Consider the following 26,559-nt stretch of genomic DNA (forward strand, 5'->3'; position numbering starts at 1 on the left):
CTTCATCGAAACGCTGCCTAGATACTTCGAATCTTACATCGGGAGAAACCCAACAACCAAAGATCCATATATATATATATATATATATATATATATATATATATATATATATATATATAGCATTCGGCTTTGTTCGGGTATTTTCCCACGTCATAGTAGTTGTGCTTTTAAAGTTGTAGCAACGTTTCAGCAGAATCTCATCTGCCATCATCAGGCTTCTGTATAGTGTTCATCTGTGAGTCAGGCTTTTATAGTGGTTTCAGATTTAAATTTGGAGCAGCCTATTGCTGTGCCAGAATGGTTTTTTCTTCACCCTGATTGGTTGGGAGTCTTGGTCTGTGTTTATTGGTCTTGGAGTTTGCTGTGTTCTGCTTGATTGGTGTTTCTAATATCTCCTGTCTGTTTTTTGGCTCTTTTTGTCTCTGTATTGGCTGGCAACATTGTGTTACTTTATTGGAGGCCTTTAGTGCAGCTTGGCTCCGGGTAAATGGACGGCTATCATTAGTTAGGTAGCTAGGTTTCATCTGGGTGCCTGGTTGGGGTGTGTTTGAGCTGGAGGTATCAGGGGGGATCTGTCTGTGCCCAGGTACACCCCAACCAGTATATATAAATTGAAAGCAAGGGGACACTTCAACCATTTCTAAATGTTTCCTCTTAAAGAAATGGAAGGGCAGGACTATCAAAGAAGGTTTGAAATAAAGGGAAGGTGCCAGAGGGTTGCCCAACTGTAGCATAGCTAGCATATTGTGAATTTGAGATAAAACCATCATTTCCCTCTTCTCATAATGAGGGAGGGCAAATATGAAATATATCTTTCGATATTGTATGTGTACCAATTTAGTATTCTATCTGAAATAAATACATAAATAATTAAAAACTCTCAATATAAATGAAATTTACTCTAATTTTCACGTATGACGCTGATATAAAAAAGAAGCCTAAAACAGGATTTAAAGATGAAAAATGGAGATATGAAAAAACAAAAGAAAAATGGGATAGAAACATTATTAGGTGAATATGATAACACAGAAGCAGATTTGTGCATAAAGAAACCAAAGGAATAAATTAGGTCAAAAAAGCAGGATAGATTCATAGATTGAAGAAAATAATTTCAAACTGTGGAATATGAGATGTAAACCATGAATATGTTTGTAATACTGATTAAACAAAGGACATTTAGCAAATCATATTTTGGTTATATTTAGTGTGCTGCAGCTAGCTTTATTGGCTCATGAGATTCAAATCTTCATGAATTTTGTGAGCTAGCTGAGAGCAGAGTAGAGCTGTACCATGTTGCATATTGATCAGCTGTTTGGTGACTCGTAGCAGAGCCTGTCCGTGGCAGTAAATTATGCATTTACTAGTATATCACTGGTTGGTTGCTTACAAACTGAAGACATGCAACTACTCTATTTCTCACTACAGGCTTACCCTGAGTTTGTCCTAACTTACCTAGAAGAGTTAAATGTAAAAGAGATGGTCCAGATCAAATGCTCCACACATGAGGTCCAGTCTGTACTTCATCAAAAGATAGATGACAATTCAGAAGACATCCCTATTCCACACCAGAACCAGAGCGAGGTCAGAGCAAGTGGCTTTTTTTCAGAGGAAAATCATTTGAAGGGAGATATTACAATTTAACATACATGGCTCCAGAAAAGAGAGCAACAATACAAAAGAGAATACTCAATATACAAATCCTACTTTTTTAAAAAAGTATTTTCCTCATGGTTTATATTAAAATTCTCTGATTGCTGAGTTTTATTCAACATAAGCATTATGATTCCTTATATGTTAATTCCACAGGTTTTAGAAAATAGTGACCACAACAGCAAGGAGAAACAACTTTCCAGACCTTTGGACGCCCATTTAATGCCTAAAGGTACCTCAGGCGAGAATTGCCAGCTGACAGTAGCATTGGTGAGGAAACTGGAAGAGAAACATCCTAAGGCCTCAGCTCAAAGGTAAGCTAGTGACAGAGTTGATATTTATTGTTCAATGACATTAGAAATTTTCCTTCAGTTTTATGTAAGATTGATTTCCTGGATCTTAGTGAAATATCTCAAAAGCCCTCTGGCTTGCAAGGAGAAATGGAGTTTTAACCAAATCTAATGAAAGGGGGAGGAAGGAGGTGACATTTATGCAGGTTTTTTTAAAAAAAGATTGATGTCTACACTTATCACTGAGGACAAAGTATCATTACGTATTATGCATGAATTGTAGCATAACACCATAAAGTGTATAATTTATGGTATTTAATTATCATTTATTAATTCTATATATGCAAAATAACAGTTTCCTAGATTCATATAAATAAATTGTTGTAAATTCCCTGGATGTCTTAAACCAATGTTATATTGACTATTGTAAGAAGATAACACTTATACATTTAATACATATTTGCAATGAAATTACTGAAGTGCTTTAAAAGGTAAAATAAAAGAACTTTACAATTAATAAACAAAAACATGTACATTTTTCAATTCTCATTTTAGCTATATAAAATAATATAAATGCTTCTATTCTATTCTTTCTTTAAATATGCATTTCTTACAGTTTTCATAATAAAAGTATGGAGCCTATTTAAGGGTTGTTAGTTTTATATTACATAAATATGAGCTTTGCTGAAATAAGCCCAGCATTAAAATCAGTACTGTTATATCAGTTTTCAGAGGGATCTTGTATTACGGCATTTCTGTTTCTTTTCAGCTATCTATCAGCTTTTAAACATGCTTTGTGGAATAATGTCCTGAATACCTGCTAGTTTACATTATGGTATTTGTGGCTGGATTATTGCAATGTACATTATGTAGAACTGCTCTTGAAGACTATCAGAAACTGCAGCTGGCCAGAATGCAGCAGCATGGGCAATTCTAATACTCACAGTTTGCCCAAATTACATCATTATTATGTGAGCTGCAGAGTCTTCCATTTGGTTTCTAGGTGCAGTTCAAGGAGTGGTTATCACCTTTAAAATTCTACATGGCAGAGGGCCAGATTATTTGTGGGACTGCATTTGCCCAAGCCTTTGGAATAGCTTTCCATCTGAGATCTGAGACATCTACCCTTTTAGCCATTCAGAAGGGCATGAAGATCTGGCTGTTCACCCAACCGCTGGTCTAGGATGGGGCTAGTGCCTGGTTTTATTCCTCTTTAATTTGTTTTATTCACCTTTTTATTGGTTGTTGTGAGCCACCTAGAATTGCTTTGTGAGGTAACAAGCATATAAGTGCTTTGTGAGGTAGAAATAAAAATCATTTTAATATATATATATATGATAAATTTAGATTTAATAGTGCATTTTTAAATGGGCCAACAGTATGTCAAATTTCATTCTAGTCTTAAAGGCAGACACAGGCTATACTGTGTTACATGTACTTCAATGATTGTGGAGTTAGATCGCCTTCAGTTCTGGGAAAAACCTTCTTGATAGGTAGAGTTTGCCAACCTTTGATCTATACTTCTTACCCTTTTCTCCTGGTCAATTGCACTTCTTCTATAATTAGATACTATATATCAAGTATTATATATGACTAAGGCCAGCTGTGGTTAAAACAGTTCTGGGATGTTTTGGGCCTGTATTTAGAATTCTGATTAGAACCAGATTTTGAGTGTGTTTTTGAGCATGTTTGGCTTTAATGCAGGGCTGAAATCCAGCCAGTGGTAACAGATTAAAAGTTGCAGAGGTAAGTGATATATAACAGAAGAAGAAACTCTTATTATCCCAGGAGCCACTTCTGATTCATTAGCTCCAATCAGTATTCCTGTAACATCTTAAATTTTTCATTTAAAAAATCAGTGGATTCACTAAGTTTTGTAGAATAAGGATCCCCAACCCCTGGACTACTGTGTTGTGGCCTATTTGGAATTGGGCCATGCGAGTGGCTGGCCAGACCATATGCATGTGTGCATCTCAACTTTCATGAGCAGCGAACCGGCAGGAACTCACACAAGTCAAGCTGCATGTGTGCTAGTCCACCACTTGCACAAGGGCTGCTCATACAGTTTAGTTCCCCCCTCTCCACCCTCAACTGGGATGCCAAGCTGCAAAGGTTGGAAACCACTGTTTTAGAAGATGCATCCTATATTATTTTTCTGTATTTTAATATGATACAGATTGACAATATGATTCACTCTAAAATATTTTTTTAAATCTCTGAGTAAATATAATGAATGAAAAATAAGATCCAAAATGAATTAGCATGGTGAAGGGAAATATTTTCCTATTCCTATTATTTCTTCTGAAATGGCTAAAAGGTGAAGATCTGTAATACTAAATATGAATATGAAAATATTCTGTTTGTTCTTGTTTCTAAGGGGATGGGAGGCAATATAAAGCTTTTTCTTATTATTCCAATTTTACACTAGTAAGAATTCTGCCATAAAGGAGGACTTAAAGAATGGAGCACATTTTTTCATGACTCTGTCAGCATTTTGTCTTCAATCAAAATGACCTTATATGGTATGCTTTTAAGTGCAGCTGTTCTTGAACAACGGGCATTTCCCACGCCTTTCGTTTTCAGCCCCTGGTGTCAATAAAAGGCACAATCAATGAACTTTTTGAAAGGGGGATTCTAACGTGAGGAGACAAACAACAGAAAACTTTTTAGAGGTGTTTCATGCCAAATCATTCAATATTTCAGAAAGTTCCTTGATCTTCAAGAACTGTTTTTAGGTTCCAAGAAGATGCAATAGAAATAGCATTATGCCCACCAATTTTTATCTATAAAGTATATTCATCCAATGCATAGTTATTTGTTGTACTTGTTGCAATTCTACTTAAAAGGAGCACAGGAGATGATTCCAAGTAATTTAAAACATATTAGGAACAAGTCATAAGATTTGTAGGATATCTTTTTTGCTTAAAATAAAGACTTTGTTATTCTTTTTTAATTATGTTATCACAGATTGGAGATGAACACTATTTTCTAACATTAATTGTTTAAAAATTATTATTTTTTACTTCATTGAGTTGCCTCAGTATCAGTCACATTTTTTGTTTCATTAATTTTGGTAAAATTGGACACCTATCTACTGTATTCCCATTGGGTAAACAAATTCCTGTAATTTAAATTTAACTAAAAGCAAATGATTTGCAGTATTGCTTTGCTTTTCAAACTATAGCATACAGATGTTTATGTTTTAATTTTTTTTTTCAACATTTCCCTTTATTTTACTCTGTGAGGAATTTATGACAGATTCTTTTGACTGAAAATCCAAGGTTTTCCTCATGATTTATTTGCCATCTAAATGTTCTAAAGGTTAAAGCTTTGAACTGGGGACAAATTAGCTTTCATTACATGCATTTTGACAAAATTACTTAGTTCTCTGTTTGAGGTAGATAATTCAAATCCATTTTTCCTCTCCCTTTCTCAGGACCACAGAAAAACTAATTCAAGATGGTACAAAACTGGGTATCATTTGTTTTCTCCTGACAATGTGAGGATGCAGTTGTTTGCATTATTATATTAAATTGAGCAACTTACCTTTATTTAAATTGAATAGATATTGTGGAGGGAGAACTGTAGCAGCCAACAAAGCATGGTGACCCAGCTTGTCACCCAGTGACCTGTGAGAAGGAAATAATCAACTGTGAGTAGCTGTCATCTTAACTGATTCTGACAGTTTGGCTCTGGGCACATCTGTGCTAGTTGCATGGAAAGGCCTTTGTTGTTTTCCCACTAGTGACTTTGCTGACTGCTGTAGGGGTTGCTTGCTGCCCTACTCCTACTCTTCCCTCCCCTTCAGGAGGGAAAGCAGCTGCCAGTTATGGGATTGACATTTCTTTCAATGATTTACGTGGCATTTATTTAATTATAAAGTACAAGTTCACATTGGATATTAGACCTTTGCAGGGCATTCTAAGTGAAATTAAGATCCTTCTTGGATTGTACTTTTTCAGTCAAAAATTGTACATTTTTCAATTTGCATGGAAAATAGTGAACTGATGGCCTCTCCATTTTATAAAAATATATCAAATGTTTATCTTACTATTTTAATAGTGCTAACCATTTGCAATGCTTAATATTCCTAAGTTCCCTTTAGCCAGCTAAAGTTACCATTTTGTCTAATTGCTTTAATTATAATTGCCTTTTCTTATTTCAGTATCATAGTAAATTGATTATAAATAAGTGTTTTCCTTTTCCTTCAGGACTCTTATATGCTAAGACTTTTTACCTGAATGTACAAAGTTCTTTTAACCTCTTTTGATTAAAAGCACATAATAAAATGGAAGAGCAAAAGAAAATAAATGCATAATTTGCCATGCAAACTTTTTATGTGCACTTTTCTTTATAGGAACACAAACTGATGTTTACAATGGTTAAAACTGGATTACACTCATTAGTTAAGGAGATTTGCACTCATGTGATCTATGCATTACCACTATGCTTCCTAAATCTGCTCTAGAGATCCTCCAAGCTTTCAGAACAGATGGGGGGGGGGACTGAAGTGGAAGGGAAATCTGTTAGACCACCATTTTATTTTTTTATTGGCAGATAGTCAGTATTGGATACAACCCAGTCTTAATTGTTCTTCCTTAGTAATAATTTGTTCTGGAATAAAGCAGATGTTTTTCTTCCTTCATGGAATAAAATAAATCTGGAGCTGTAATGAGAGAAAAAGTACAGTCATGATTTTTTGTTTGCAGACATACTGCAGACCTAGTCTTCATGCCAATTTTGAGAAAAAAATATGAATAATTCGACCATACGTACTGTTTATAATGTAAATGATGGAATGGAGCAATTCATTTATCAGTAATATATGTATTATCCATTTATGAAAATGGCAATTTTATGAAAGTTAAATTCTTCTTACAGAAATGTCTAAGGAATAAAGTAGATAAGATTTTATATTTAAATAGAAAAAAAGGGAAGATTTTCTTAACTTCAAGCACAATGCAAATATTTTACATGAATAAATGCACATTTAACTTCATTATTGAAAGGTCTTTTTTCAGTTTGGCAATGATCCTATTCCAATTCACACCTATCCTAAGGGAGAATGGAACCTTATTAGTTTTGGGAGATCTCTCAGATGTTTCAGGTTCATCAACCACAGTAATCTTTCTGAATAGATTCTAACTGGAAGAGCAATATGCTATGTTATGCCATCCTGGTTTCATTCCTTATGTACATGGCCTATTCTGGAAGATAATCTAGATAAAATGGGATCCTCATTTTGCTCTGACAGCAGATTCTATAAGTATCTGCACTATCCCCTATGTTTTTAATATTTACATCAAGCTCATGAGAAAGTTATCTTGTGATTGGGACTGAGATAACAATATATGAATGACATTGAGTTCTATTTCTCTTTTTCACTACAATCATGTTCAGTCCTAGGATGTTTTAAACCAGTGCTAATAGATAAATGATGACTCAGTCAGGATCCAGATTTGAGAGCGAGACTGTTTGGCTCAACTGTCTGCATGAATTATATTCAACTTGTTTTGAAGAAGATTCCCCTCCTTTTATAACATCAGAATCATAGCTTTGCTCTTGATACCACACTCTCTTAGAGGTACAGGTTTTCTCAGTAGTTCAATGCACTTTTTAGCCCTATTGGCTGATATACCAGTTTTGAACATTCAATTATTCCTGTTTTGATAACTTCCTGTTTTGGTTACTGCAGTCATAAGTGGAAGTGGTTTGGAAATACTCAAATACAGCTCATCAGTCTGGAACCCACATTACGTATCTGATATTAGCACAGTTGAGAAAGTCCAGAAATATTTCACAAGAAGAGTTCTCCACTCCTCTACTCATTGCAGAATACCTTATGCCACCAGACTTGAAATTCTAGACCTAGAAAACCTTGAATTACGCCGTCTTCGGTCTGATCTAAGTATGGTATATAAAATCATACATTGCAATGACTTACCTGTCAATGAATACTTCAGCTTCAACCATAACAACACAAGAGCACACAATAAATACAAACTCAAGGTTAACTGCACCAAGCTTGATTGCAGGAAATACGACTTCAGCAGCAGAGTGGTCAATGTCTGGAATACTCTACCTGACTCTGTGGTTTCTTCACCAAACCCCAAAAACTGTCTACTATTGACCTCACCCCTTTCCTAAGAGGTCTGTAGGGGGTGTGCATAAGCGCACCAACGTGCCTACCGTCCCTGTCCTATTGTTTATTTTTCTTATATGTACCCATTTCATGTAGTCATAACTATGTATATACTTATACCTATTATCTTGCAAGCAATTGACAAATCAAATAAATAAATAAAAAATAAAAATAAAAAAAGTTTATATAATCCAGAACAGACAGCCAGACTCTTAATTAGAGCTTTAGCCTTATTATAATATTTCGTAGATATTTTACTTACTTCCAATTAATTTCACCATTGTAGTGGTAGGAAAAGTGACCTTGGGAAACAGAAAGGAGAGCCACAGATGGGACAACCAGCTTGTAAAAGATATCTCAGGCCACAGAAGGGGGATGACCAATTTGTAATTGTATCTTATTTCCTAAGAGGTGGGAAAGAGAGATGTAGTTTTCATGGCGAAAAATGCAACTGACAGATCTGAAAAGTTTGAAAATAGTTCAAGAATAATATTCAAGAATTGAATATGGATAAACATCCCCTTTATGTTCCCGAAGAGAAATCTATATATATTGAGAGAGGCCTATTCAAAAAGAAGCTTCTTCATTTATGCTCATCAATGGTGTAATTGCCATTGAGTAACATTGCCAGTGATTGCCTAGATATTGGCCCATCATCCTACATCCAACTGGCTTTACACTCTCCCTGTGGCTCTTCATGGAGATGTAAAGCCCAAATCTATGGAGTTTGTTCCAGGCAGAGTGGGAAATCAAATGGGTCCTTGATGTGTACCCCAGCACAGAAGGACAGTGGATATTCCAATCCAGTTAATGCTCTTGGAAAACCTTTGCTAGATATGTACAACATCATATGCACTTTAGACTACCTCTTGGAATGTTGGATTGCAGTCACTACAAACAAGCAAGATAAATTGCTACTCTAGATCTTTCTCAAAAATTTGTAAGATGTGAGAAGTTACTACAATATCATGCATAACAGACATTATACTAAATCTAGATTGTTGAATACCAAATAACCTGATAAAGTGGGAAGAATGCATGGACTGCTAAAGTTAGGGGTATAACTTTATAAGAAATTTTCTAAAATGAAATTAAATTCCATCACCGCTTAAGTTAGGGAAATAGCTTTATAAGAAATTTTCTAAAATGAAATTAAATTCCATCATGGAAAGACTCAAGTTCAGGTTTACCCCAGCCATGAAATTCACTCAATGACTTTATGCTTCTCAGTCTATCTCAGCCCAGCCCATCGCCCTGACTTCTTTTTGGTGGGGTAAAATTGAAGAGATTAAAAACTATCTATATGTTTGCAGAGTTGGAAGTGTTTATCAAAACAAATAAAAGCATCATGTCATTGTGTCACAAGCTTTATCTTTTTGTACATATGTGTGACATCACCTAACAAATAGCTTGCTTCATAGTTGTGCAACACTAATCTTATAATTTGACCTCTCTTCACTCCCTCCCCTTTTATATGCCTCTGACTATATACTTCATTGAACACCTGGAGGAAAATAGGAAATAAATATAATTAATAAAAATAAATGGCCTTTCTTTAATAATTCATAGCAGAAATACATACATTTGCGAAGATGTCTCTTATCGGCCTTTGTCCCACATTTATAAGTATTTGTTAACTTAAGTTTAATTTTGTTGCTGCATGCCAGCTTGCACTCAGCATGTGACTAAGTTTGCACAGGCATGTGCACTGGTGGATGTGTGCACGCTCAGCAAATATACCTGCAAACTTGATGGCTCACAGTGGAAAGGTTCTAACCTGCAGTGAAGCTATTTGGAGAGAACAAGATACATTCACATACAAGCAGACATTAACAAGTTCAGAACAAATTTAGCCATCTTTTTTTCTGATTTGCAGGGATGATAATAATAAGGTAACTGATGTATATGTTTCTAAAAAAAGTAACATTTTAAGAAACATATTGTTAGTTCTGGCTCCATTTATATTAATGAAATGGAGAGGAAATTTTTATTAATCCCTACAGTCCTTGGATTCTTTCCAACTGGGTTACAGTTTTATAGCAATGAAAATCTAACCAATGAATTGAAGAAGGAATACAGGAGTCCATCTTAGCAATAAATAACAAATATGGAATTAGAAACTGAATATTTCTGATAAATGACTTTGGTCTTTAAAGGTCTATTAAAATAGTAATTTTAAAAGTTATTAGATTAATAATAATATTTTTCTTAGCCATCTTAAATGTACATGATGTTAGCTTAATATTATTAAATTTAAAATTACTATATTTCATTCTGCTTTTCTGCTGACCTAAATACCATTATAAAGTTCTGCAAAACATAACTGAACAAATGTAAAGCAAGATTTATACAAAACCATTAAAAGGGAATGGTTCTACCAGTCCTGAAGAAGAAATGGTCCAGCACCTTTTCAAAAAACCATTGTTAGGTTCAATGGAGTTGCACAATTTTCACCCACATTTCTAACATTAGGAATAGCAATAGCACCTAGACTTGTATACCACTTCATAGTGCTTTACAGACCCCTCTAAGTGGTTTACAGCATATTGCTCCCAACATTCTGTTTAACGTGGTTAAAGCTGCTATGTGAGGTCATCCATCAACACAGAATTAAGTACCATTAGTAGGCTAATGAATCAGCTGTATATCTCTGTCCCTGGCCAGGAAGGTGATGCTTCTCTCTGTCTTTTCTCAGTGTCTGGAGGTTTTAGATGTAAAAGAAGCCTTCAGCTTAAAGAAACTATGGCAAGACCAGGTGGCTTTGAGATTTGTACTTCCAAGGATCCAAATCTGGATAATTTCTATTTTTGTCTCTCAGTGAGGTTGCACTTCCATATTCAAAATCTTTGTGCAATTTAATGGTCCTCCTCCTGCTTGAGAAGTTGACAAGCAACTAGAACCTGGAAGGCTTTTGCACAGTTCCATCTTCTGTGCCAATTGTACTATTTTCTGAATAGGTAGACAGACCAGGAAATCAATACAGGAAGGCTAAAGCTATTTTTATGAGATTGGGTATTATCACAGAATGCAGGTAGTCCTTGACTTACAAATATTTATTTAGTTCAGTTACAATGGCACTGAAAAAAGTGACATAACTGTTTTTCAACTTAGACAGCATTCCCACAGTCATGTGATCAAAATTTGGGTGCTTGGCCATACTTATGGTGGTTGCAGTGCCCTGTGATTATGTGATCATCTTTTGTGTCCTCCAGATAAAGTCAGTGGGGAAGCTAGATTCACCTAACAACTGTGTTACTAACTTAACAACTGCAATGACTGACTTAACAATTGTGGCAAGTAAAGTCATAAAATGGAGCAGAGTTCATTTAACAAATGTCTTGTTTAGCAGTGGAAATTTTGGGCTCAATTGTGGTCATAAGACGATAACTTATTTTGATCGTACTATGCTTCCTTCTCTTTTTTATATTTCATATATATATGAAATATATGTGAAATATATATGCTTCCAAATGTTATCTTGTTGTTTTGAACTTTAAAAAAAGTTTGACCTGGGTAATGGTACCTGCATATATCCATCAAGGTCATCTTTCTAACTCTTGACAATAAGTTGTGGTCACAGTCATTCATACCTTCATCACCTCCTAATTGGATTCTGCAATGCTTGCTACACGTGGCTGCCACTGATGAATCTGGAAATGGCAACTCTTGTCTAGAATGCCGGCTACAGGTAGTAATGGGTGCATCTTGTGCAACACCCAGTAAGATAACTACTTCCCAAGTTGTGAACAATCCCAGTAGGCTTCTTGTTGCAATTCAATGTGCTGGTTATCACCCATAAAGCTCTACATAGTATAGAGCTGAGTTACTTTGGGGATGACTTACCCCTGACTGTTGTGGCTCCGGGCTTGGATTCAGCTCCTGTGATTGATATGAGTTCAAGTGAAGAGGTCATCGCAGACAAATATGAGCTGGCCTGGCTTACTGATTGGACTGATAACCAGGATGAGGAGATGGACGTGACAAAGGACGACAGACCTGATGTATTAGAATTGTCAGGACCTTTGACCTCCTCTGGTTCCTTATCTGATCAACAGCCGGGAATGGCTGACAGGGAAGTTTTGAGAGAGTCTTCTAGTGGAGATGAGAACTTGGAAAATTTGTGGTTAAATGTAAAAAATAGAAGATCAGCTGGAGCGAATGAGAAGAGCAAGTCAGTAAATTAGCACGTTGCCTCAATGAGTATAAAAGGACACAGCTGGGCTGGTACATTTTGCCAGGAACAAAATAACTATTTGAGTGAAGACGTTACAGCAAGAAGCTCTGAGGCTGGAGATTTATTGCCAGGACTGGTTTGCCAGACAGAGTAAAGATTTATGCTGTGGTTTCTGCCAGCCGTTATCTTGTAAGACTTCTTTCCGTTTGATTTAATTGTGAAACAGCTGCTTTCTGTTTGTTTGAATTTCGAAGGGGAGTCATAACACCTGACTATATTTGCCTGTCCTACTAAGGTGGCATTCTCAGATCCTCTTTCTAAATCAGTGTCATCTAATGGACCTAAGAAATGGGCTTTCAGTATTGCTGCTCTTGCCTGTTAGAATGAGCTCTTTTGAAGGTTTGGATAGATTCTTTGCCATAAAGACCTGACTTTTCTTCAATGAATTGGTCCAGCTGAGTGAGTGAATACTTGTTCTGCCTATTTGGCTATACATATTTATATCATTATGGTTTTTTATATTTTATGTTATTTTTGTTCAGTGTTGACTGTTCTTAATTGCTGCCCAAAATAACTAATTAGAAATTAGGAAGTATTACAATTTTTTAAAATTAAATTAAATATTGTAAAAAGAACACATAACCTTAATTTGTAACACATGGTAACAACATTAAAATTGAGACCCAAAAGCCAAATAAAAGATTATTTTAACTTCCCTAGTTAATGGTGAAAGAACCATTTTTCCATCAAAAGGCAAAGTTTTTCATAAGAGGGGGGATCTTCAATAAGCCATTGTGTATTTGGCATGTAGGGTGGGCATAGTCTACTGGGAGCAGATAGTCCCGAAGGACATCTGGTCTCAAGCCATGAAGGACATTCTAGGTAATATCCAACACTTTAATTTTTTAAAATAGAATTTAGAATTTTGATTTCATATTTGGGAGATGCACACCACTCAAAATGAGTAGATAGGAGTGGACCGCAAACCTGAAAATAAAATAAAAATAAAATATAAAAAGCAGTTGGAAATTTATATAAAAATTGTGCAAATATCAATGAAGAGAAACAATTCTGCTTAAATAGATTTAGCCTGTCAGCACATGGGCCAATATATTGAATTGATGTTTTTGAATAATCTTCGAAGGCAGCCACAGCAACAGGATACTGTAATAATCAAACTGTGAAGTGATTAGAGCCCAAATTACTATAGCCAGACTATCTGATGCCAAGAACAACTGTATCTGTGCACCATCTGAACCTGGGCAAAAGTTTTCCTAGTCACCATGGTCAGCTTCCAGTTCATATAATTGATTTTTTAAATTTGAAATAATATCCTGTGCCACCTCTAATATGAAATAAAAATTAATTACTGAACCACATCTAATTATGAATTTAATTAAATATTATTTCTCAATTAAATATAACACTGAATCAAAGTAAATACCAGTCAGCCCTCTCAGGTAAACCAGACAGGAAACCATGACCTGGTGCGCTAATTGTACTTTATTGTAAGGCTATATTAATGTATTTTTTTCAGTCTTAATGTACAAATGTCCTGCCATCATTTTTAGTAGCCTGATCCATTAGGGAAGGTCCTTCCTAAATTTCTTTCTCTAATTATTAAGCCACAAGAGAGTATCCTCTCTCTTGCCTGATTGCAAGCAGCATCTTTTCCCCTGTCTCTTCAGTTCATTTTCACATACCATTACAATGTGCTAATATTTTTTAAAAAAATTATATGACATATACTAGGATATCAAATAGATTTGATGATGCAGGGAAATCTAACTTTCACACTTAATTTTTAAGTAGTACCTGCTTCCTTATACTAAGCTATAATCTTGTTTTCTTAAGCTTATAAAACCCCTGGTAAAAAAATAACTACATTTGGCACAGTTTCCTTTCTCAGAGGGGGAAATTTCTAGATTAGTATTTTGTTTCGCCTCCTTGTAAATATCTAATAAGTTGGCCTTTGAGTAATATTAATAAGACAATGAGGGCTTGATGGGAGTTAAATATCTCTAAACTCTATGAATTGATCCGTAGGAGCCGTTTTCCACATGAGTGGCAGCTTCACCGAGGCATACATCCGCAAAGAGAGGAGGTCAGGGTGCGAAGGAGGAGCAGGCTTGGCACTATCTTCCTGCACTCTCTTACTGACAGTATCTTGCTTTGGCAAAGGAAGTGAAGCGCATAGACCATGCTCAGTGGCATTTCCAAATGCATCTCAGCTGGGGACTTGTGCTTTATTGCATCAGCAGCACACACTGAAGGGGTGGGGGTGGGGAGGAAAGACATAATTTTGTCAAAGTAGTAGATCACAATCTCCCCTCCTCCTTCAAAATCACCAGCACCACACACTAATAGCTCTAATAGATTCAGATTTTTATGCATATTTCAGTCACAGCAGTATTTCTAATGCATATGTGAAAGGGTTCTAATTTATGTCCACCAACTGTGTAGTGCCCTTCTTTTGGGTAATGTCATCATCCTAATGGTGTTTCTATTATACTCAAAGGTAGTAAATGAGGCTTATTGCAGGAAGGTAATTGATTTTCACTGAATGAAAATGTAAATAGCCATAAGAAATCCTGTGAAAGACAAGCAGTCTGAAATTGTCAAAGAAATGAGCCACATACATAACTTATTTGTCCTTATATTTGTGAAAATGCCTGCTCTTCCCTCTCCAGTCAGCAAAAAACTAATAATAACATAATTCATTTCATTTCCATTTTAAAAAGCAATATAATGGGAGGATATAGATGATTTTGTGCTATGTTCACAGTTTGATTTATAAAATATGTATTAATTGTATTGTAAAAGAGTAATACATTTTGTTGGGTTCCTCTCATGTTGGAAAGTCTGTAAATAATATTTTTGAAAGAAAGATATAAAAATTTTTCTTCCCTGACATCTTTATACTGTAATAAAATAATCTAATAAATCTGTCCCCTGATTTGGGAAGCTGGGACTTTCTTGCTTTAGAATGATCACTGAGCATGAGAAGATTTGTTCAAACATCAGAACTGATGTGGAATGGATGAGTTACTGTTAATAGAACACATGCATTTCTCATGCTAAACTGCAGGAATCATCCATCCATTTGTAGAACTGTTTTAGATCAGGAACTAGAAACAGCTGTGGTTCACAACTGTACTTTTACAAGTTTTTAGTATTTTGCCTAAATTATTAGCATTCCTAGAGTATACTTCATCTTAATATTATGATGTTTTTATGCATATGCTTTGTGTAGTGAACTCCAGAAGTTTTGAAAGTTGCTTTTGCTTTGTATGGGAAGGTGAGTTATGTATCCGCAAATTAACATGGAAATTCAAATGCAATCTCTATAAATAATCTGCACTTCAGTCATGCAGAATTAACCAATAAGGACAGTCTTAAGATCATAGTCAAAACATTGAGAGCAGAAGCGAGAGTTGTGCTGGTACAACCAACCCAAAAGTGTAGCATTCTTTTAACCCAAGAGAAAGCAAAGTTGAGAGCTGATAAAGTATTTGGGGACCAAATATTGTCATAACTAAAGAATTATGATAAATGCAGAGTTTAGTCACAGATTGGATTGAAAGGCACCTTAGACACCATCTAGTCCAAATCTTTGTTCAGTGCAGCAATATTTTACTACATCATCTCTTACAGGTGGCCAACCAACCTTTGTTTAAGCATTTCCAGTAAAGGAAAGTTGATTTCCACCTCAGTCCTTTCCACTGATAAATAACTCTTACTATTAACATTTTTTAATATCCAACCAAAATCTACTTCATTGTTATATACAGTAAAACCTATTGTGAAAACAGCTACTGTATGTCTTACTGCTGTTTTCTTTGTTGTAGATTAAGCACCTCCAGTTCCTCCAACTACTTTTTACACATGAAAGCATAAGAGCCAGTTGGCACAGTGGTTAGAATGCAATAATGCAGGCTAATTCTGCCCACAACCACGAGTTCAATCCTGACCAGCTCGAGGTTGACTCAGCCTTCCATCCTTCTGAAGTTGGTAAAATGAGGGCCCAGAATGTTGGGAGAAATATGATGACTTCTAAACCTCTCAGAGAGTGCTGCAAAGGAGTGGTATATAAGTTTAAGTCCTATTGTATATGTTTCATTCTGAGCTGTTTCTCATTTGGTTCTTCTTCTTAGGGCAAACTCATTTTTAAAGTTTGCCCTAAAATGTGGTGCTCAAAATCAAATACAGTATTCTAGGAATTGCTCTCTTAAATACTTCAGATTAGAGATTCAGGATTTATAGGTCAGGATAAAGATAAATTTAACCTGTTTGATAAAGAATTGTGCCCCTCTTCTTTGAATATCAGTCTACAGTTTGGAATCCATTCTTAGAGTTTGGGAGTCATTCTTAGAACTGAATATTCAGGTATTAATGATTGATGAGAGTACTTTCAGTTATGTTTGTTTATTTGTTAATAAAATTTGTTTTACTACTATGCCAGTAAAATATTAATAAAATTGATACATTTGAAAATGAATGTTTTAAAATGTTAATACATAGGCAGTTGTAGTTAGACAGAAAATGAAAAAAGTGCATCATCACATCATGACATATTTTTCATTAGCCCCCTATTCTTTTATGAACATTTGCAATAAAGCTGCCAGAAAATATTCACTGTACTGCAAACTGATGAGATTTCAGTATTGACGTACCATTACTTGTGCAAAATGTACCAATTTTAAAAATATTTTATGTGAATATTTCAAGTGTATGCTGGTAATATTTTTATTTCAATGAATAGTGGTATATTAGAACTAAGTGATCAATTATACTGTATTTTTTTTCTTTATAATATACTTGCTTTAAAGTCTACAAAATTAGCTCACGTTAATTTACTTTTAGTTCTTTATCTGGTGTTTTATTATCAAGACAGCTTGTGGATTAATATATTTATCTGGAAAGAATTGGTACACAAATATCTCAGTACTAATATTGTCCCTTGCTTTGAATTCAAACATTAAAGCATTACAATGTTTTTATAATGATATTGTGCAGCTTTCAAGAACAAAGTTTTTCACATCTGCACCTTTATTAGGGAAAGGAATTATCGGGAAGAGGATAAAGGCTCTGTTTGACCTTTTCTTCCATTCTCCGCCCCTTATATAGAAGACCCATAATATTGACTCATTAGTATTCATAAGAAGTCATCAAAGTGAGATGATTTTCCTTAGAATAAATATGAATTAGAAATGCACAGTATTGATACTATGACCCCAAGTAAATGAGTTTCTTCTTGCTTTAAAATATGTAAGTTGCTATGTTTGAAGTTCTTCATTACTACAGAATTATGATTATATTTTTCAGACAAATGTCTGTTTTAGTTTCCACATATAATTTTAAAAAGTAAATAAAGGTTACATTGAGGATGTTAGAGGACCTGCATATATTATAAAAGATAAAGTAGAAAGTAGAGAAAATTGATGCATACTTTAACACATAAATAAGGAATTTGCAAATATTTTTGTATTTCTTAAAAATATGGTGATTATAACTTGTTCTGTTTAAAAAATAAACACAAAATATGAAAACATTTTTATGCTGATATAATCTTCTGCTGTGAATACATATAGACTCTAACAACAGTGAAAGTAGTTGAAGTGAGTAAATAAGTAATAAAAAGCACATCAATGTACTTAAAATGAGACAGCCAGATGGCAGAGAATTGCAGTTCTTGCTGTAATTTTATCAAAATTACTATTGTCATGGCATGTTAGTTTTCATAAGAATTTGTACAGTCACTGATCTTATACAGACAAATTAATTTCAGGTTCTCTCATGTGTAGTCACATAACAGCTACACTTGAGCACGCACAAAAGAAAATTAAATAATCATAGTCGCATAAACTTGAAATGCAGCACAATTTTTAAGTTTATTATTCCATAACATCTTACTAGAAATGTTCAGTTCTCTTGTACAAAACTCAGTTTGATCTATAAAGGTATTCCCATTATATGAATTCTGCTGCATTTGATCTTCCTTATGAAACTATAAAGTATTGTTTAATATACTAGAGCTTTTGGAAACTATATTATTTTAAAGATTGCTTAAGAGTTGTAAAACTCTTCATAACCCTTCATAAAATTTAACACTTACCTTCTGTCACACAATTGAAATGAGTTATTTGAATCCAAGCCAGTTGGACCATTTAAATTTCTGACATATATTATTATTATTACATATCTTTTGATGTAAAGATCATTTGACAGTATGAAATTAAAAAAATTTGATAGGAAATATACATTTCCTCCTCCATCATCACTTTTACTAGTCCTTCTCCTTCTTCTCCTTTCAATTCTCTGAAGCTGATATTGGAATTCTTCACATCTTATTTTAGAATGAGGCAATCTTAGTCAATATGATGGATAATTTAAAATAGGAAGTAGATAATAGTGCAAATCAATGCTTCTGCTTAAACTTTATGTGCTATTCAGTTCTACCTATGAGTAATCCTTTTGATACTTTTCATGTACAGGATTTAAAACCAGTCTTGTTTGATCTGATAGTCACAGATAGTGGCTAATGTTTAACATCTTGGCGCTAAAGTATATTTACATTTATTTATTCAGCATTCTATTTTATATGCATGCTTCTTATTTTCTACATGAATCTGTTGGCAAATGCCACAAGAATTTGGGGGTTGGTTATATTCTAATTTTCCAGGTATAAGAAAAAGTTGTCACTATCATAAAACTAAATGCCAATTATTAAGCTGGCTTTGTAGGCTACATCTCATTCTCTGGAAATAAACTACCCCACATCATGTGAACTAGGAATATACTATTCTGAGCTTTCCATAATTCTGGGGAAAATACCCTTTTTACTGGGAGGATTTCTCCTATAGCAACATTTCCCTGAGGATTGTATTGTATGCAATATCTATTATTTGAGAAACTAACCAGGGTTTAACATTTCCCTTCCAGGCAGTTAACTCTCAAAAAAAAATCTAGAGGAATTCTATACAAGCAGGTTCAACAAGCTCCCTCCACAAAATAAGGGTGGGGCGCTGTGTCAGACTTATTCTTTTATTCAGTCACTTCAGGATCAATTCTGTGTCTAAAATATTGAAGCCATTAATTCATTATTAGTTCTTCCAGTGAAATGTCTGGGATTTTTTTTTCTGGTATTGAATGTTTTGTACTTGTAAAATTGTGTACTGAACAATTTTCTCCTATTTAATGGCATGAAGTTTTCGTCATTTGAAATCTTTGAGGGCTTAGTTTTAAAGATATATGGGAAAACCTTGACCTCGAAATACATATCTTTGTGATCAGTACGAGCCTCCCGAGTATCAGGAATCTCTTCATTTCAAGTCTATCATCACCATTCCTCTGAATTTTTCAGCTTATCCCCATAAAATGTGCTGTGTTTCAAATTCTTTTTCACCTATTTGCATGGCTGGCATTGCCTATTGACACATTTTTTTAATACCAAGCAGCAGATCAGCTTTTGCATTTTCCTCTTTCATCTTCAGCAAGAACGCTGTTAAATCTTTCTTGTTTCCAGCTTTCCAACCATAATCATACATATACCGGAAGTTGCTGGTGTTAATTCCAATTTCTATTTCATCTAGTCCAACATTTCTTATTCTGCAGATAATTTAAATAGGTGCAGTGAGAATTTACCAACTTAGCACATTTCTTTCCCAATTTTGAATAATTCACTTGTTCAATATTATATTCAAACTGTTTGGTAATCCCATGAATGGATCTTCTGAAAAAAAATGTAGATGAAAGAAAAGAAGTGAAATAAGAGTAAAAGCAAAATAACTTGAGTCTTAAGAATGTTGAGTCCCATATTGTAAAGTATTAGAAGACAAAATAATCAGCCAATGGAATGAATGGAATTTGGATTTAAGGAAAGAGGATTTTGAAGTTTCTGGAAACAATGAAAATAGATATGTTATAGATTATGACTGAAGAGTGCAGATTTATGCTAATAGGAATGATGAGAAAGGATCTTTGGTAAAATGATAAAATAGAAAACATGGATTTTAAAAAATATACAATTGACAACATTCATTGCAAAAGAATGATCAGAGATGCATATTGTATAATGTGTATATGAAGAAAAATATCATAATGTAATTAAGGAAAATAAGGAACTGTTAAGATGGAGAAGGAAAAGAGATTTTGATGGAAGGAAAAATGGAAGTATGTAAAAAGGGCCAAACAAGGAGTCCCCAACAAAGTAAAGAGAATTAAAAATATGTAATAAAATGATCTGGAATGCAACTGAATTGGAAGGATTACCTGATTTTATAAGAATCAAACTAATATGAAAACATTCTCCTGAAAAAAAGGACAAAACTAAATGCAATGGGTTCATTTGTAAAGTGTGCACTGGAAGTTGCTCAGCATAAGAAAAGACAGTAATCAAAACTTAGGAAATGGTTTAGTTTTATATAAGGCAGGAGGTATGAAGGCCTGATTTTTTCTCCTTTTAAACAGTTAATTGATGAATATATGGGAAAAAGATCTTTGTGAGTAAAACATCAAATTTTATTAATCAAGAGAAAGTGTATATTAAAGTAAATAAGCTTAAATTATAAAATGCTTTGTACACGTATGGAGTTGAATGTTGTTGCTAAATAGGAGTGATATAAGTAAGACATGAATAAAAATAAGTGAAATATTTCGCAAATGGTTCCACCTTGACCAGGGAGTAAGACAAGGATCTGTGATGATGTCTTCATTGTTTATGAATAATAAATAAGAATTAGAGATGTGTTGGATAGAATAAGAATGTGTGTGTACTCTTGTATGTAGGCAATGCTATGTTGCTGGATAAGTATTTTATTAATTTCCAGCAAATATTACATAGATAGCATTATGAAATAAAGGTTTAGATCTGAAAATGAAAATGACAAGGTAAATGGAGTAGATGATTGCAAGTTATAAATGCCCAAAACAAGCAAGAGCAAGCAGATAAATTTATGTACCTTGGTACAGTGGTGGGATTCAATTTTTTTTACTACCAGTTCTGTGAACGTGGCTTGGTGGGCATGGCAGGGGAAGGATACTATAAAATCTCCAGTCAGAGGTGGTATTTGCCGGTTCTCCGAACTACTCAAAATTTCCGCTACCGGTTCTCCAGAACTAGTCAGAACCTGCTGAAAACCACCTCTGCCTTGGTAGAATTTTTACTAAACATAGAGAAATGAAGGAAGACATGAAATCCTTAGAAGAGAGGGAGTGGTTCATACTCTCTGAGGGTTCAGAATGTTTCTTAAGACTTGGTTCTTCTGCGGGGCATGTGATTAGGATGCAAGTGGAGCCTTTGTCAAGCTTTTTCCTCTGACCCTGGGACATTGTTGTAATCTGGGTAAACATGATATTTTAGTTGTACTTTTAAAAACTCATGTATTGAATATATTGTAAGAATATTTTTAGAGTTAAATAGCCTTATCAAATCTTATAAATAAATAAATTTGACTTCAAGATCAAGAAAAAATAAAATATAAATTCTGATTGTCTAAATATTTAAATATTGATATTTTTCAAGGATTTGTTTTCTGAAGTTTGACCAAATCCAATATCAATGTTTTATCTCCCTTTTTCAATCTGGTTTTTTTTTTGTAATTTTTTAAAAGAATATGTGGATTGTAAATGAAGCGTCTAAAATTTCTACTCCTAATGAAGGCTCTTGAATACAAACATTTCTCAATTAGTTTGGTTTACTTTGCAACAGATAAATAATTTTGATGGTATTATATACTACTATTAATCTTAATATACTGTATCAAAGTGTGGGGTTTTAGATATTATCCAGATTTTTTTTTTTACTTAATAGGCATTCATTGAAAGCTTTTGCAATTGGCAAATTTATATAGTTGGCATTTGTGATATTAATGAGTTTAATAGTTAATAGTTTGGACTAGCTGGAGAATTCCGCAGAAGTAGTCTGAGTAAATTTATTTTATCTTTATTTGTTTGTTTTATCTGTTTATCTACAGCCTCAGTTCCTACTTGCTGTCTCATGATATCAAGGCATGTTGCTGAATGGGATAACTAACTGAATGTCAAGTGAATATATTCCCACCACCCAAGGTATAAAGGTCACCCCAATAGCCTAGCTCATAATTCCTCAAGCTTTCTGCCTTTGCAGACTTGTGGAGGGGGAGAGGGGATGGTTCTATGTGAGCAGCCAGCAAGCATGTACACTCGCTGCTCAAGCAAATGAAGTACATATGCATTGCCCGCTATTCACACAATTGCCTGCCATTTCCACAGCCCGGTTACAAACACCTCATAATCCACTAGTGGGCTACATCCCAAAGGTTGGGGAGCCCTGGCCTATATAAATCAAGCAGGTACCTATATTGAACAGATGTTTAGTAGATCAGTGGTCGCCAACCAGTGGGCCGGGGACCACTGGTGCTCTGCGAGAAAATTTTGGTGGTCTTCAGAGAAATCTCCCCCCCAAAGCAATTAATCCAGGTTGTGTGGGAACACAAGGCTGCAACATCCACATGGCCTGCCCACCCACTGGCCCCCACTCTTCGGCTAAGCAGAAACGTAGAGCCATGCAAGCTGGAACTGGAAGGTAAGACCAACGGCAGGGGAGGGAAATCCACCCCAGGGTGGCTTGCTGACATTGGTGGGAAAATTGGTCCCATATTCCAGAGCTGCAGTAGTCACAGGACTGGCCTTTTGGTCATCCCAGAGCAGCTCATCCATGGCATGCCGGTGCACCTGGGGGGGAGGGGAGGAGCAGCTGCTCCGGGATGACCAACTACTGCAGCTCTGGAATATGGGACCAACTTTCTCACCAACATCAGCAAGCTACCTTAGTCAAAATTCACATTAGTGGTCCGCAGGATTTAAAATTATGAGTTTGGTGGTCCCTGAAGTCCAAAAGGTTGGCGACCCTGTAGTAGATTATACCTAGCTTCCTCAAATTGGCTAGCCAATGAGATTTTCAATTTCTGTAAAATCTTTCCATTTCTATTATTTTGGAGTTTTTTCCTTGCAAAGGAGGCACTCAATGATTGTTGCATAAACGTAACTTTTCTCATTGTTGTGCTTTGTGCTTCTAAAATTTCCAAAATAATATCGTTATTTTATTTATATATTTATTTTTCTAAACTGCCCATCTCTCTCAAAGATGGACTGTGATGACCCCGGGCATGGCACAAAAATAACACAAGCAGATGGCAGTTCAAACCACCCCTTTATTGCTCCAAATTTCTTCAGACACTCTCACGTTTCTGACAAGTCCCAGAGCAGAGTGATAACAAACCCGCCCACAAACCTCAAGCAGCCCTTGGCTGCAAATAGGCCAGCCCAGCACTGTGTAAACCAAGGCTGCACAGCAATAAATCCAGCAGGGCAAATCAAGAAGTTCAGGAAGCAAAGGATCCAGGTAATTAATTCAGAAAGCCAGAAAGAATGCAAGGACTCTAGAAAAGTTCAAACGCTGGCACTCAACACTTCAGGAACTCAGTGTTTGTTCCATACAAATGCCCTTTTGCTGTTGAATTATATGACCAAATATGAGTGAATTCACCACTTGCCATATTGTGAGAAGACGTGTACATAGGGTGCCTCAGCCATTTGAATGTTAATTATATGTCCCCGCACTTAGGCTTAGAAACTTAATAACCCGACTTAAAAGAATGGCCCACTGCAATCTGAATTGCACATAGCCCTATTTCCTCCTGGACTCGAATGCAGGGGTGGGTTTCTACTGGTTCTGTCCACCTCTGTAGAACTGGTTGGTCTGAAGAGCAGCAGACATAGAACTATGTCTGCTGCTGTTGTGGCTCACCCGCCTGCCTGGGCTCTTACCTGACCTTTAGTTCCTGCTTTTTCAACTGCAGCTGCTTTGCGTGACACAGCTGCAGTTGAAAAAGCAGGAAGAAAGGGCTTTTCCAACCACTGCGCACTTGCATGGAGCACTGCTCAGCTGTCCGGGCAGCTCAGCAGGTCGTAAATTGCACTTGTGCGACTCATGTGTCTCGTGCGACTTGCGCATGCGCGAGTGACACTAATAGACAGAACCGGTAGTTATACCAGTCAGATCCCATCTTTGCTGTAATGTATATGCTGTGAACAAAACTGTTAAATTTATAGTTAAGGCAGATGAACTAAAAACCCATTACATCAAACTGATTGGGGTAATTAGTAAAAATAATGTATTTATTTGAATGTTGCTTCTTTGTATTTACCATGTATACACGTATTACTGTATTCTCTTTTATCTATTTTATCCCAGAATTAGATCCTGTATTTTATTTTTGTTTTATTTTTTAATATGGTCATGAGACAAATCAATTAATAAATTTTCTTTGTCTCACCAAATTTCACACACAAAAGTGGTAAATTTAGTCTTTATGGGGATTCTCAGTCATTCTGGTCATGGTTGTCCCTAAGGTGCTTTTTCAGGAGGCGACTGGATTTTCTTGTTTTTCTTTGAAGATGTTTCAGCTCTGACTAGATGGTGGGGAATGGAAGGATTTATATTCAGCGCCAATAGCCTGCGTCTGACTTCAATAGTGAAGGGCCACAGGGCAGAAAACATCCTGCAGCCAAGAAAGCTCCACATACATTTGCACAGGTGACCCTGATGACACTGATAAACCTCCAAGTGGCCTCAGTGACTCTCAAAAAGAATGCAAATGACCAGCTGCCTGTAAGGAATATAAATCCTTCCATTCCCCACCATCCAGTCAGAGCTGAAGAAGCTTCTTGGATGAGAAGTGAAATGTTTTCAAAGGCAAACAAAAAAATCCAGTTGCCTCCTGAAAAAGCACCTTTGAGATAAATCTAATCTTGTTGCATACCCAATTCCTGAAACCTGACTGAAAAGGATGCAAATAATCTGTTTCTTCCAGGGTGTTTACCTACTCCAGGGTTTTACATCGCTACTTTCTCAAAAAAAAAAATTGATAAGGAGAAAGTTAGAGATTGAAAGATATTTATCCAAAGTACAGATTAAGCAATGGTGTCTTGAGGAGGAACACCACCATCTAATTCAGAACTGGTAGCACCAACTTATCTTTAGGATGCATTAAACACTACCTGGACCCAGATTTCTGTTACCTTTCTAAAAGAATTCACCGACTAGGATGAAGTGAGGTTTTGAACACATAGGGTTAATCTTATGGAGGATACAGATCAATTTCAACAGATCAATTTATTTCTGGAGCTCTAGATCAGCCCTTAGAGTGGATCTGGCCCACCCTACCTAACAGCATCATTACACTGATATTTTAGAAGTATTTATTAATGTATACTATTAATAAATAAAGTAATGACTTGTAGTAGTGATTAGAAACTATCAAAGTGCGTTTTCTGAGATTGGAGAGGGATTATAAACACATTTTAATTATTAAGTAAGAATTACAATTAGGTTAGTAAAGCCTGTTATTTTGATTTCAAAACACGATAACTTTGTTATGTTTGCAAATGAACAATGATGAATAGTGATGGTACCCCAACTTCCCCCCTACCCTGTAATTGTGTTTTGCCATTAATGGATTTTTCAAGAATAGATTTTACTAGTTCAGTATATGAAAGGGCTATGGTGAGGAAATGTTGGTGGGAAGGAAAAGTTGACAAATGAAAAATATCCAGCATGGCATGCATTTAAGAGATTGGATGAAGTAAAAAGTAGAAATGTCACCTTTTAACTTGCATCAGTAAGAGTTTTTAAAGGGCTGTATTCAGAATTGAATATATATTTGCTGTTTCTTCCTCATGTCTATCTTTTCAGTCAATTCTCATTGGGGCATTTTGGACTTCCAAACTCTTGGTATTTTTAAAGCACACTTTTCAAAAAGTCTTGTCCTAATCTTCTAATGAACATTATACCATTTTACTTTCATAAAATTTACTATAGCTCATCTCTGAACTTCAAATATAAATAGTCTCTGAGATAATTTTTCTAACAAAAAGTACAATAACAATTGATTGCAAGTTATATTTTGTGGTGGAAAACTAGTTTAAGAACTTTAAAAGATAAGATAATTCTCTACTAGGATTTCCTTCTCCAAGGATGAAATTGTTGGAGAAAGCATAACAAACACCTGGAGAGGAGGGAAGATTGGCAAAGGAAAAGAAAAATTAAGTAAATAATAACATGAGCAGCTGGAAGCAAAAAGGAAAAAGAAAAAAGAAACATACCAGCAGCTGATGTATGAGGGAAAAAATGAAGACTTACACTGACAACCTGTTATTAGCAGAATCAATTTCTAAATATGGCTTTATAAAGGATGTTTAACATCAAATATGGCTTACTTTATTAAAGATATACATCTTCTGCTTGAGAATTAGGGAAGCTT

General features: G+C 35.2%; 1 protein-coding gene across 1 annotated transcript in view; it reads left to right on the plus strand.

Annotated features, from left to right (window-relative positions):
• DCDC1 (doublecortin domain containing 1) overlaps window positions 1–26,559 on the plus strand; it is a 283,783-nt gene that overhangs the window by 179,511 nt on the left and 77,713 nt on the right. Inside the window, exons 18-19 of the mRNA XM_087921221.1 lie at window positions 1,426–1,581; window positions 1,807–1,964. Of these exons, the coding sequence (XP_087777347.1) occupies window positions 1,426–1,581; window positions 1,807–1,964 (314 nt within the window). The remainder of the gene's footprint in view (window positions 1–1,425; window positions 1,582–1,806; window positions 1,965–26,559) is intronic.

Source organism: Pseudonaja textilis, chromosome 1, assembly GCF_049901715.1.
Source record: "Pseudonaja textilis isolate UNSWEBS1 chromosome 1, rPseTex1.2, whole genome shotgun sequence".
Taxonomy (NCBI): domain Eukaryota; kingdom Metazoa; phylum Chordata; class Lepidosauria; order Squamata; family Elapidae; genus Pseudonaja; species Pseudonaja textilis.